General features: G+C 45.3%; 1 protein-coding gene across 1 annotated transcript in view; it reads left to right on the forward strand.

Annotated features, from left to right (window-relative positions):
• The window catches only part of SLC35H1 (solute carrier family 35 member H1), a 125,406-nt gene that overhangs the window by 92,049 nt on the left and 18,580 nt on the right, over positions 1–14,777 (forward strand). The window contains exons 8-9 of the mRNA XM_078651890.1: positions 51–226; positions 1,061–1,190. Coding sequence (XP_078508016.1) covers positions 51–226; positions 1,061–1,190 — 306 coding nt within the window. The remainder of the gene's footprint in view (positions 1–50; positions 227–1,060; positions 1,191–14,777) is intronic.

Raw genomic sequence — 14,777 nt, forward strand, 5'->3', positions numbered from 1 at the left:
CATTTCTGTGTGTCCTGTTCACCAGCTGTCTCTTTTCTCATCTTTCTCAGCTCTTCACCTTTCCACATCGGAGCACTTCTTCCGCTCAAGTGATGTGCACGATATGCTGCTGCTGTTTGGCACCCTTTTGGCAGGTGGTTTTCTTGCTTTTGGGCTTGGCTTCTCCGAGTTCCTCCTGGTTTCCAAGACTTCCAGCCTCACACTCTCCATTGCTGGGATTTTTAAGGTAGGATGATTTTTACATTTGTTTAACACATCCATATTCCACCACTGGTTTTTGGGGTTCTGATGCTGCCTGACAGTATATTAATGGAATATCAACTGTCCATATTATGTAGGTTTACCTGTAGGCTAGAATCAGTAGGACTGCAGTACAGGTGTTTGAAACCCGAAGATTATAGCCAAGGCTCCAATTTTAAGTGGCCTTTGGTAAGCAGATGTGTGAGTAAAGTTTTTCTGATATTAGAAAATTGTAGAAGCAAGCACAAGACCTGGAAAAGGATGCATGCAGTATATGGATCTCAACACCCAAGTTAGTTGAGTGATTGTGGTCTAGTGCATTGTTGAAGTTCGCTTTTACCGGCTATCTGCAACACTGCTATGTTGTATCTCAGATGCCCCATTCATGAGCCATCCTCATTAGGCGAAATATAGCTGTATTGTGAAGGTCTTTGAGATTCCCTCGAGAAAGATGGCGCAAACTATCAAGGGGTTTTGGGGGAGGTGCGGGGGGGAGAAGACTGATATTGTGTGCATGAAATAGAAAGGGGAGCGGGATGGAGGAACCACTTTTGTTTTTCTCAGGGTGCTGTGGGAGCTTGGAAGCTCTTTATTGGTGACTGAGAAGGTGTTCCTTGAGTAGAAGGCATGGAAGTACCAGCTTGTTGTCATTGACTGAAGATATCCTCAAGAGGCAAGACTGTGCCTGGGAAGTTATAGGCAGACAGAGCAAAGATGTTCTAATAAAGCTTGATGAGGATGAATATGGATACCTGACTAGCTGTTTGAGAGCTGTGTTGTGCTTGTGATGTCAGTTCACATTTCCCTTCTTCACTCCTAGGAGCTGTGCATACTGCTGTTGGCCTCACGTCTGATGGGTGATAAGATGAGTCCGCTGAACTGGCTGGGTTTTGGGGTCTGCGTGTCTGGAATAGCTCTCCATGTATCGCTCAAGGCCCTACATTCCAAAGGTAATGACAAAGATTTGATCTGTCCATCTCCTACAATTCCTGTGTGCAGCTTTAGCTTTCACCTCTGGAGTGAGACTTGTTGAGGAGCACAGCACAACCAATGCAGAATTTAAATCACTATTAGTTTGAATTCCTTCCGTAATGAATGATCAAAAATAGTATAAACAGTAATTGTTTGGTGAGATGAAATGTGCACACAGTGACATGTCTGTCATCAACTTGTGGTACGTGTGTAGAGTATGCATTGTCTGCGTTTTCATGTCATCATAAACATGTTGATGATTTCTGTTTTCAAGGCGGAGCATCAGAACACCTTAAAAAATGAAATAAGAAAAAAATCGAACAATATGTTCATAGGTGACACCCTGAGGAAAGGGGTCGTTTTCTTGAACTTTTTGAATTGTCCTTCGGCAATACTACTTCGCACTCAATGATTCTAAAATGTTAGAGTAGGAACCTGGAGTCCTAGCTTGCTTTTGGCACAATTGTTTCTTTAGACTGCAGCATTCAGTTTTGCCATCTGAGCCTTTTTTTTGTTTCCTGCTGCTTTTGTCTTTGTTTTGTTAGAGATTTTTTGTGTGATTGGTGTTTTTTGGGGTAAGTGTCAGACTCTTACTGACATCTGGAGACAATATATTTCTTCAAGTTCTGCCAGCAATTTGATGGCAATATTTCAGACGATCGATTCACTTTACCTTCATCAGCCTCCTGACCATGAGATTTCAACATGCACTGTTTTTTTAAAATCGAACTGCAATGGTATCTTACCAAGGAATGCAGTTTAAACTTTCATCCCTATTGAAGGAGAGACCCAGGTCTAAGACTTTCCCATAGTCTAGCGCTCCACGTCTGATGCCGGGCCTAAGAGACAATCTTTCCCTCTAAAGTTGCTTCTGCCATAGAATCATCCTATTTTCAAATCTGTGAAGATAGGTTTAATCTAGAGTTTGAAATATCTTGCTCACTTGTTGGAGAGAGGGCTTGTCGTATAGGATGCCATATTTAATGCAATTGAAGGCCCAGGGCAGGTCCTACAGCATTAGTGCATCAACCTAGCTTTTAACATCTTTCCTTCGGTCATCTGAGATTGCCTCCACCAGTAACCTCTGTGGTTGCACCACAGCTACAGTCTGTTATAGGAGTATATTTGTCCATATATAACAGATCTGCCTAAGGCTTGTTCCGGTTTATGATTTCCACAGACATTATAACTAGAAGGGCAGAGCTTCATGATAGCTTCCTTTTTTGGCGCTCTTCTGTGTCTTCTTGGCAGATGCAGTGATTGGCAATCTGATGCATACATGGTGCTCCACAGAACAGAACTCTGTGTTAACATTGGGTGTAGAACGATGAGGAACTGTTCTGGGGTCTGGTGTGGTTCTCCCAGAAAGTAATAATGGCCAATCTTTACTAGATAATGCAAGCAACATTTCTATGCCTCCGGTGCAGAGTCTGAAGAAGTGTTAATCCTGACAGACTTGATTCTGTGGCCCATGATGCCCTCTAAAGAAAATAAGACAAAGGGGACTAAAGACAAGAGGCATTTCTTTTCCCTAGGAATCTCCACTGGAATGCAGAGAGATCAGGCCCATGACAGGTATAATTCTTGTACTGCTTTATTGTACATCTCTGAGGGAGTCAAAGTAGTGGAGACATCTGTTTAGCAAATAGGTTCCAGTAGGGATAGTGTAGAAAAAGACCTCCAGATAATTATCAAAAAAATATTCAAAACAAGGTGGAAACCAGTTGTCCACTATGAACATTCACTTTGCGATTACGTCTGTGCTTCTGATTTGGAGTAAAATTGAGGACATGGGTAATGCGTCAAGAACCTCAAAGCAGATTGTTCAATGGGATCCATAGGTCCCTGAAGGGAAGAACATCGAATGGAGAGAATCGCCGCCAGGGGTAGTTGAAAGGAGGTGACTGGCAACAGCACCATCATAGTTGATCTTGGTCTCCAAAGTAGAGGGAAGCACTCATGAATGCTATTGTGCTGAAGAAGGGACTGACCATGATGCGTATGTACACAGACCTCTGTCTCACCTTTAGCTTAGAGGTGGGAGCACGGATGTATAAAGAAATGCTTTACTTCCAAGGAAGGCGTGTGCAGCATCAGACAAAACTGAAGGTGGGTCTTAATGAGTCGCAAGAATATTCATTCAACCCTTGGCGACCAGAAAATTCCACAAGTTAACTAAACCAGAAGAAAATTCAGTTGCTAGCAACTCTGGTTCCCATTGCAATTGATCTCGTTTCCATCTCTTCAATCAATCAATCAGGATTTTGTAGAGCGCACTACTCGCCCGTTATGGTCTCAAAGCACTGAGGGGTGGGTGTCATTCGAAGAGCCGGGTCTTGAGGCCTTTACTGAATTGATGCAGTGTGGGTGTGTGGGGTCATTCGAAGAGCCGGGTCTTGAGGCCTTTACTGAATTGATGCAGTGTCTGGCTTCGCCGGAAATGAAGGGGGAGATTGTTCCAGGTCTTGGCTGCGAGGTAGGAGAAGGATCTTCCATGCACTCTGGCCCTGAAGAAAAGTAGGACGGTGGCTAGGGAGAGGTCGGCTGAGCGGAGTTTTCTCTTCGGGCGTGTAAGGAGAGGCGGTCATTGAGGTATTGAGGTCTGATATTGGGGACGGGATTGTAGGCATGTGTGAGCAGCTTGAAAGTTATTCTTCTTTGGAGGTGTTGGGTGATGTGGTTGTGATGTGGATTAGTCTCGCTGCGGCGTTCTGGATGGTCTAGAGTTTGCGTAGCACTTTTTGTTGATTTTGGCATAGAGGGCATTGCCGTAGTCCAGTTTACTGGTGACGAGTGCGTGAGTGACTGTTTTCCTAGAGTCGGGGATGGGATCCACTTGAATGTCTTGCATAGTATGCAGAGGGTGTTAAAGCATGCGGAGGAGATGGCGTTGATTAGGGGATTCTTGATGAGCGATAAGTCCAATATGATGCCGAGGTTATGTGCATGGTCAGTTCGGGTGGGTGGGTTTCCGAGGGCAGGGGGCCTCCAGGTGTCGTCCCAGGCGGTGGGGGTGGAGCCTCAAATGGGGACTTCTGTTTTATCAGAGTTGAGTTTCAGGCAGCTGTTCTTCATGCAGGTTGCCACTGCTTTCTTCCCTTCTTGGTAGTTGTGCCTGGGGATGTTGGGTTCCTTGGTGAGGAGAAGATGAGCTGGGTGTCATTGGCATAGAAGACTTTGTTGAGCCCGTGGTTTCTGAAGATGGTTGCGAGGGGGACCATGTAGATGTTGAAGATGGTGGGGCTTAAGGAGGATCCTTGGGGTACTCCGCATCCAATCTGTCGGTTTTGAGATGAAGGGCGGGATTCTCTCTGTTCTGCCTTGGAGGAATAAGCGTAACCAGTCAAAAGCCTTTCCTTGGATGCCGGCGTCGTGGAGTCTGGTGGCTAGTGTGCCTTGGGAAATGGTGTTGAAGGCTGCTGAGAGGTTCAGCAGGATGAAGGCTGCTGTTTGGCCTTGGTCGAAGAGGGCGCAGATGTCGTCTGTGGCGGCGAGGAGGGCGGGCTCGGTGCTGTGATTGCTGCGGAATCCGGATTGAGAGGTGTTTGGACGTTGTTGGCTTCGATGAAGTGTGCTAGCTGGGTGTTGACTGCCTTTTTGGTGACCTTGGTTGCGAAAGGAAGCAGTGAGATGGGCCTGAAGTTCTTATGGTCTGTCAGGTTTGTGGAGGGTTTCTTCAGTAGGTGTTGTATAGCATTTTAGGACCCTAGTGTAACTTTCCCGATTCATGCCATTATATAGGTAGAAATCACCATATCCTTATATAGGCATAGAAATCATAACTATATTTAGACATAGCTCATGCAATCCAAATACGGCATGGCTACTTCCACTAGTTCCGAAAATCCACAACGATTTCTTGGAAAACTCGGCTTCAGCAGTTAGGGACTTCCCCTTGCTTGAATATTGATTTGTCCAAGAACTCATGGAGTTTTCAAAGAACTGAGACTCTTTGGCGTTATTATGTCCAACTTTACGTCAAACTCTGCACCTTCAAGGTATAAATATGCCCACACTTGCCATAGCAAACGCACGGTTGTTTGGAGCTACAGCAAGTGCCGAAGGAAGCCGACCCTCCAGCAGATACACTGAGAGAGACAATGTCTTTTCTCTTGCCGAGAAATCAAGCTCCAGTGTTTCCAAGCGACCCTTACGGGTTGTTGGGAAATAGAGTCCTCAGACAGAGAGATACCAGACCTCTTTCATTCTAAACCAAGGTACGGAGCTGATTAGACCCCAAGAGAAATCTTGGATAGATTCTTGGCAAAAAGAATACTAGATTTATGCTACACCTCACTTACTCCTTCCCTCATACCAGACTTAGGTTAGGCACACCGGGGTAGGCGTATTTTAGAAACATCAGTTGAGTACTTTTTAACCTTTTATTATTTATGTATTCTGTGGCTTAGAAACCATACCATGCTTTTACAGTATTATTTTGTAATACTCTTTTTGCTGTATGCACTATACTTTACAGCCAGTATTGCGATTGTAGCAGTTCATTTCTTCTGGATGAGAAAGAAGACTGTTCAATAAATACTTTTATTGAAAAACGCCCGTCTCTCTATTTCTCTGCACCTCTGGTGAAACGAAGCATGCACGATTGATTGACTGAGTACAATATCTATCTATTGTTTCCACGACTCTGAAGATCAGTTTTATCTTGGGGAATCAAAGTTGTCATGTTTATGCGGTTGTCAGAAAAAATCCCTTCTTGTTTATTAGAGAAAGTTTCTAGTGACCTCTGAGCTAGCTGGCACTCACAATTAAGTCTAGTACATTCAATAGACACCTAGTAGACCTCAGTCCTACGTCTAATCTATGGGATATATTATTCCAAAGCGCAGAGCCTTTTGGGAATATAGGAACTACACTACAGAGGGTGTTGACTTCGGGTGCTTACAGTTGTTGGGTAATGTCGCGCTTTCAAGGAAGCAGTTGATGGTTTGACGTAGCTCGGGTGCAATGGCTGTGTGCGGCCCTGTGGAAGAGGTGCAGCGGGCCGGGGTCAGAAGGTGCTCCGGAGTGGATGCTCTTCATGGTATTTAGGGTGTCTTCTGTCATGAGTGGCATCCAAAAGTAGGTTCTGATTGGTGGCGTCGCTGGGGTGGGGGTTGGTGCTTGTGACAATAGAATCCCACATTCCAAAAGTGGACTGCTGTTTTAGTTGCTTCTCCTGTCACAAGACAGTGGTTGTGGTTATTTCACCATATTGTTTAGGATTTACTGGTCCCTTTTCTATTTCCTCTACTCTTCTACCCTCATTAAAAAATCTAGCCAGCTGAACTTGGTTGGTTGTTAGTTTGTTGCTAATGTTTAAACTCCCATATGACACTGAAGAAACTGTGCATAATTTCACTGCTCCTCATGGCATATTGCTAATTCAAGCGGATTTAGTGCATTCTTTTTTTTTAATATATATTTTTATTGATTATAACACAAGAGGAGAAATGGCCATACCGGGAATCATACAGTAGAACACAGTACAGTGGTGAACGGGCAAATAGATAGAAGAAATACATATCAATTAAAAGGCATCTGAGAGTCAACAATAAAGGCGTATAACTGGAGCAAATCAGTACGTTACAGATCACAAATGGCCACCATCATCAGAGCCCGCCCACCCGTAAATCAGGATAATGGAAATCAAATACTTGACACCCGAATATGAGAGACAGAGCAAGTCAGGATAATACGCCACATCTCTTGTAAAAAGGAAAAAAAAGGGGGAAAGGAAGAAAAGGCCATAGAAAGAAAATAAAGGAAAAACAAACCCCCACCCCTGCAGATGGCTACGGCCTAACCCCACTAGCAGCGTGCCTGTCGCCCACTAAACTAAACCCCAAGGAAGGGAAAAGATGGAGGAGGAAACATCATACAGGCTCCCGAACTCCCCTCCCCCCGCCAGTAACAAACAACCCCTACCATCTTACATAGCGAGTTAAAGAAAATAAGTAAGCAAACAGATAGCGGAAGTTATAAAAAAAAAACCCGCCCAGCTCCCGGAGCAATAGAGGCAGCAGGTCCCGTATCAAACAAAGACATTGTATCGAACCCAGACAATCAAACTCAGCCCTGGCCCTTCCGATCCATCGTACGAACACCACCCGGCAGAACCAAAATGAAGTCATTGTATCAAACCCAGACAGTCAAACTCAGCCCTGGCCCTCCCGATCCATCGTAAAGACACCATCCGGTCGAACCACCATATTAGCAGGAGAGTCAAAACGTTTTAGAAAATTGGGACCAATACAGCCAGAGAGGGTCAAAAATGTTAAGTCTCGAAGTCCACCAACCATACGGAAGTCAATCCAAAAAGTACTGAAGGAAGTCTCCAGGAGTAAAAGAACAAGTGGGTCCTTCATGGGCGATGGCTCTGTTGATTGTGCTAATTGTTCAGAGGATCCAGTCACGTACCATTTTGCTCTTGCGTCGACTAATGGCACCAGTTCTTGTTTCTGTTCGGGGTCCTCCTTTCGGGTTAAACCAAGCTTCGCGGGAAACACCGTTTGTTGCAGGTCTGGCAAAGGGCCGGAGTCCGGTCTCGAACACACAGTCTCAATCCTTGCGGTCAGTTCATGGAAAATGGCCTCCATTTGCAAATGAAGAGCCCCGATGGTGGCCATTACGGTCCCCAGCGATGGCACACACTCCGTCTGATCCATCTCCACTCGCCCGATGACAAAGCAGATCTTTAACCCCGGAGGCCGGCTACTCCGGGGAAACAATTTACAACAAGGGGTGGTGATGGACAGAGTCTCTGAATTAAGCAGAGTACTCTCACCCAGTCAAGAGATCAGGGCTAGATCCAACACCGTTTTTTAGCTCATTGCACCATCCCAGTTTCAGAACCTGGCTGTATGCAAATTAGTCTGTCCCTGGCCCAGTGCATCATGGGAACAGGGCAGACCAGACTACAAAAGCCAATTCTTACACTGGGAAGGAAACAAGCTTCCGGGGACCGGTTTCTGCCATTTCAGGCGTCTTCGGCCCGGCTTGCTTGAATCCTGATGGTGCAATGAGCAAGGGACTCACATCTGAGTATACCCTTCCACGCTTAGGGTGGACAAAATAATTTACAACAAGGGGTGGTGATGGACAGAGTCTCTGAATTAAGCAGAGTACTCTCACCCAGTCAAGAGATCAGGGCTAGATCCAACACCGTTTTTTAGCTCATTGCACCATCCCAGTTTCAGAACCTGGCTGTATGCAAATTAGTCTGTCCCTGGCCCAGTGCATCATGGGAACAGGGCAGACCAGACTACAAAAGCCATTTCTTACACTGGGAAGGAAACAAGCTTCCGGGGACCGGTTTCTGCCATTTCAGGCGTCTTCGGCCCGGCTTGCTTGAATCCTGATGGTGCAATGAGCAAGGGACTCACATCTGAGTATACCCTTCCACGCTTAGGGTGGACAAAATAATTTACAACAAGGGGTGGTGATGGACAGAGTCTCTGAATTAAGCAGAGTACTCTCACCCAGTCAAGAGATCAGGGCTAGATCCAACACCGTTTTTTAGCTCATTGCACCATCCCAGTTTCAGAACCTGGCTGTATGCAAATTAGTCTGTCCCTGGCCCAGTGCATCATGGGAACAGGGCAGACCAGACTACAAAAGCCAATTCTTACACTGGGAAGGAAACAAGCTTCCGGGGACCGGTTTCTGCCATTTCAGGCGTCTTCGGCCCGGCTTGCTTGAATCCTGATGGTGCAATGAGCAAGGGACTCACATCTGAGTATACCCTTCCACGCTTAGGGTGGACAAAATAATTTACAACAAGGGGTGGTGATGGACAGAGTCTCTGAATTAAGCAGAGTACTCTCACCCAGCCAAGAGATCAGGGCTAGATCCAACACCGTTTTTTAGCTCATTGCACCATCCCAGTTTCAGAACCTGGCTGTATGCAAATTAGTCTGTCCCTGGCCCAGTGCATCATGGGAACAGGGCAGACCAGACTACAAAAGCCAATTCTTACACTGGGAAGGAAACAAGCTTCCGGGGACCGGTTTCTGCCATTTCAGGCGTCTTCGGCCCGGCTTGCTTGAATCCTGATGGTGCAATGAGCAAGGGACTCACATCTGAGTATACCCTTCCACGCTTAGGGTGGACAAAATAATTTACAACAAGGGGTGGTGATGGACAGAGTCTCTGAATTAAGCAGAGTACTCTCACCCAGTCAAGAGATCAGGGCTAGATCCAACACCGTTTTTTAGCTCATTGCACCATCCCAGTTTCAGAACCTGGCTGTATGCAAATTAGTCTGTCCCTGGCCCAGTGCATCATGGGAACAGGGCAGACCAGACTACAAAAGCCAATTCTTACACTGGGAAGGAAACAAGCTTCCGGGGACCGGTTTCTGCCATTTCAGGCGTCTTCGGCCCGGCTTGCTTGAATCCTGATGGTGCAATGAGCAGGGGACTCACATCTGAGTATACCCTTCCACGCTTGGGGTGGACAAAATAATTTACAACAAGGGGTGGTGATGGACAGAGTCTCTGAATTAAGCAGAGTACTCTCACCCAGTCAAGAGATCAGGGCTAGATCCAACACCGTTTTTTAGCTCATTGCACCATCCCAGTTTCAGAACCTGGCTGTATGCAAATTAGTCTGTCCCTGGCCAAGTGCATCATGGGAACAGGGCAGACCAGACTACAAAAGCCAATTCTTACACTGGGAAGGAAACAAGCTTCCGGGGACCGGTTTCTGCCATTTCAGGCGTCTTCGGCCCGGCTTGCTTGAATCCTGATGGTGCAATGAGCAAGGGACTCACATCTGAGTATACCCTTCCACGCTTAGGGTGGACAAAATAATTTACAACAAGGGGTGGTGATGGACAGAGTCTCTGAATTAAGCAGAGTACTCTCACCCAGTCAAGAGATCAGGGCTAGATCCAACACCGTTTTTTAGCTCATTGCACCATCCCAGTTTCAGAACCTGGCTGTATGCAAATTAGTCTGTCCCTGGCCCAGTGCATCATGGGAACAGGACAGACCAGACTACAAAAGCCAATTCTTACACTGGGAAGGAAACAAGCTTCCGGGGACCGGTTTCTGCCATTTCAGGCGTCTTCGGCCCGGCTTGCTTGAATCCTGATGGTGCAATGAGCAAGGGACTCACATCTGAGTATACCCTTCCACGCTTAGGGTGGACAAAATAATTTACAACAAGGGGTGGTGATGGACAGAGTCTCTGAATTAAGCAGAGTACTCTCACCCAGTCAAGAGATCAGGGCTAGATCCAACACCGTTTTTTAGCTCATTGCACCATCCCAGTTTCAGAACCTGGCTGTATGCAAATTAGTCTGTCCCTGGCCCAGTGCATCATGGGAACAGGGCAGACCAGACTACAAAAGCCAATTCTTACACTGGGAAGGAAACAAGCTTCCGGGGACCGGTTTCTGCCATTTCAGGCGTCTTCGGCCCGGCTTGCTTGAATCCTGATGGTGCAATGAGCAAGGGACTCACATCTGAGTATACCCTTCCACGCTTAGGGTGGACAAAATAATTTACAACAAGGGGTGGTGATGGACAGAGTCTCTGAATTAAGCAGAGTACTCTCACCCAGTCAAGAGATCAGGGCTAGATCCAACACCGTTTTTTAGCTCATTGCACCATCCCAGTTTCAGAACCTGGCTGTATGCAAATTAGTCTGTCCCTGGCCCAGTGCATCATGGGAACAGGGCAGACCAGACTACAAAAGCCAATTCTTACACTGGGAAGGAAACAAGCTTCCGGGGACCGGTTTCTGCCATTTCAGGCGTCTTCGGCCCGGCTTGCTTGAATCCTGATGGTGCAATGAGCAAGGGACTCACATCTGAGTATACCCTTCCACGCTTAGGGTGGACAAAATAATTTACAACAAGGGGTGGTGATGGACAGAGTCTCTGAATTAAGCAGAGTACTCTCACCCAGTCAAGAGATCAGGGCTAGATCCAACACCGTTTTTTAGCTCATTGCACCATCCCAGTTTCAGAACCTGGCTGTATGCAAATTAGTCTGTCCCTGGCCCAGTGCATCATGGGAACAGGGCAGACCAGACTACAAAAGCCAATTCTTACACTGGGAAGGAAACAAGCTTCCGGGGACCGGTTTCTGCCATTTCAGGCGTCTTCGGCCCGGCTTGCTTGAATCCTGATGGTGCAATGAGCAAGGGACTCACATCTGAGTATACCCTTCCACGCTTAGGGTGGACAAAATAATTTACAACAAGGGGTGGTGATGGACAGAGTCTCTGAATTAAGCAGAGTACTCTCACCCAGTCAAGAGATCAGGGCTAGATCCAACACCGTTTTTTAGCTCATTGCACCATCCCAGTTTCAGAACCTGGTTGTATGCAAATTAGTCTGTCCCTGGCCCAGTGCATCATGGGAACAGGGCAGACCAGACTACAAAAGCCAATTCTTACACTGGGAAGGAAACAAGCTTCCGGGGACCGGTTTCTGCCATTTCAGGCGGGGAAACAGGCAGGAGTGGGGTGGACAAACAACGGGCGACATGTTGATTTAGCGATCTTTACACCGCCACCGCGAGCGGGGATCCCACCGTAAGACCCAAGAGAGGCAGCAGGGTCCACAGGACCTGGTCCCCCCACCCACAGCCGCAGACACGTCTTGTCGCCGTCTTTTCAGTATCCGCCGGAACCCGGAACCACCATCCGGATCGACCAGGATAAACTTCACTTCGGTAAGACCGGACTCCGCCTGGGTCCCGCGGCCGATGTTGTTCAACTGAAACCCGGCTGGGTCAGTACTCGAGGCCCCGGCTCACACGCTGGGACAGGCCGAAAATGAAATATGGTATAACTTCATCAATCAACTTGGTAAAAACTCCGGTATTGCACCCCTAGACTCAGCAACGATTCAGACACATGGGAGTCGGGCGCGAGGTCAGGATTAATTACAGGATAGATCCGCAAACGACGGAGGTCGACGGAGCCGGGAGCCTATTCGGCCATCTTGGTTGCTAGGGTAGCTCCTCCTCCGGATTTAGTGCATTCTTAATAACTACTGTACATGAGTACATCTGCTTCATTACAAACAATTGAAATATAAACTGAAGAGTCCTCCTTTAGAGAGCATAGTTATTCATCTGCCTCGAGACATAAGAAACCACTAATAAAGCAATCCGATTTTTTTAAAAGTAACAGATGACATATTGCCTGCTGTTCAACAGTGCATTAACTGTGTACTAGTTCCCTAAATAATTGTTTATTAAAAGCTATGTTGGTCATTGTTGGCCAAATTACTCTCCTGGGGACAGATTGCCGCCTTTATTCTGCAATATATGTGTAGTTTTAATATGAATATTCAGATAAACGTGTCATAAAAGTGGTCTAATATGGGTCCCACATGTAGGTAATAAGGATTTTTGGACCCAGCTGTTTCTAGATTCCTGTTTTCACATTTGGAATGCCATGGTTTGAAGTCGTTAACATTTTAATGTTAAGATGCTTATTTTATTAAAAGCTTGAGTTTTGAAAGAAATATATGATGCAAGACATTCATATCCTTCTGCATAGAATATACACTTCTACAATAAAACATGTTTTTTGCTAAAAGGACTTCTATTTTATTTTGCCAGCATCAGTGAGTGATGCAACATTTGCCTCCTTGCGTAACATTTATAGAGTTTTTAAACGTGCAGACTCTAGACCTTTTGCCATATTCATGTTGAATGACTCCATGCTTTATTTGGTCATGCAAGGATGTTTTTTACCTGGCACAGATCACTTTTTAATAAAGGTTTTTAGAGATCATTGAAGTCCATAATTAAAATTCATAAACCCTCTAATCCTTTAATGAAACGGTATGGTCTTATGGTCCGACTAGCCTGTTACAAAGGTACAAGACATTAAGGGTGTAAAAGGTGGCTGTTAGTATTGCAGACTTTACATGCCAGTTCTCTAACTAAAATCAACCAGCAGCATGATTATCAGCCTGCAAGTAAGACATTGCCTCTGATTATTTCTTTTTATTTTTTAATAAACGCTGTTTCGGAGTTATAGGCGCATTATGAAACCAGAACATTTGATATTGGGAACTCTCAGCCTTCAGCTGAGCTTTGTATGGAGGATTTTAGTTACAACACTATCCCCCAAATTCATGCTCCTCTCCCCGTAAATAAGTTAAAAGGTTATTGGCAGTCGGTTAGTGAAAGTCCTTTCCATGTTTTCATCGATAAATGGTAGTAGATTGCTCATGACAATCGGACAGTTTAGGCATGTGCGATAGTTCAATGGTACACAAAGTTGTGCATTGGTCATGTATTTGTATAGTCTTATTGCTGTAACTTAACATATTAAAAAGCTCCTTAGGATTCTTTTAGAGATCTGATAAGCATCCTTGGAGCACGCAGACATGCATTTTCCTTGGTGGTATTGCAGTCAGCATAAAATATCTTTACAGAGTTCCTGTATTCCTCCAGGCTATGAAGACTACAGACATCACAAACAGGAAAGTGTGCATGTTCAGGATAACCCATTTGGCAATTAGGAGTCTAATGAAGCTGTACTCCACTGTGTGCTCAGAAGTGACAGGGACAAGATTCAGCTGATTGCTTCCCTGCTGCAGGATAAAAGTAGAGCGGATGAAGAGGGCTGGAAGGCCAAGCAAAAACCCATCAACATATCAGTCTCAGCCGATTTGGGGTGAGGGAGTTGTCAGTAAGAGATTTGCTAATGAATCCTTTGTCGTAACAGTTCTCCTTAAGACTCTGAACCTGATATTGAAGATTGCAGGGCGTATCTAATTTACCCTTATTAAGTGCTACATCTTTATAATGCATATATGCAATAATATTCACCAGAGGAAGAGTCAAACTGATCAGTTCAGTAATGGGACCAGAGGTTTTTGGGCCTAATGAGTAAATGTCTTCTGCTGAAAAGCAAGATTTACCACCCGTAATCTTGTACAGCACAGTTCCTTGTTCTTGCCTCATTTTCTGTGCTGAGGCTCAAGATAAATACTGAACGGTCTAGAGGACAGACATTCAAGTTGGGTTAACCTTTTGATCCATTTATTATGGACATTGCTCCAAAGCCCACATGGGACGAATTAGAGTTTTATTCCAGGGATTATACCAATTCTATGCCAAGAGGCAACCGGAAACAGTGTTTGGGCATTGAGCCTATCCGGTTCTTTCTAAATTCCTGTATCTATTAGGCTGTGAAACATTTTTGGTTCCCACGAATTCTGCATTCCATCTCCTATTTAGCAGTTCTGGAAAAAAAATGTCATATTGTGCTTAGTATCCAGATTGTCCTCATAATTGCAGGGGACTTGTTCTTGCTTTAAGGATAAAAGTAATACAAGCTACAGATAGTAAGTAGATGTATTCTTTCCAACCAGTTATAGTTCACCTTCATCCTTCAGCATTTAGCTGCCTTTAACAAAATGTTCTCTGGAGCCACAGCTTCAAAGACTTAATTGATTCTGTGAGACAGTACAATCTAAGTGCTTTGTTGCTGCAGAGTTATGGGCTTCTCAGTCACATATATTTGATTATGGACAGACTTTTCAACTCTCTTCAGTTCCTAGAAATTTTGCAATATCCTAATAAAATCAATTT

This window comes from Lissotriton helveticus, chromosome 7, assembly GCF_964261635.1.
Source record: "Lissotriton helveticus chromosome 7, aLisHel1.1, whole genome shotgun sequence".
NCBI classification, from domain to species: domain Eukaryota; kingdom Metazoa; phylum Chordata; class Amphibia; order Caudata; family Salamandridae; genus Lissotriton; species Lissotriton helveticus.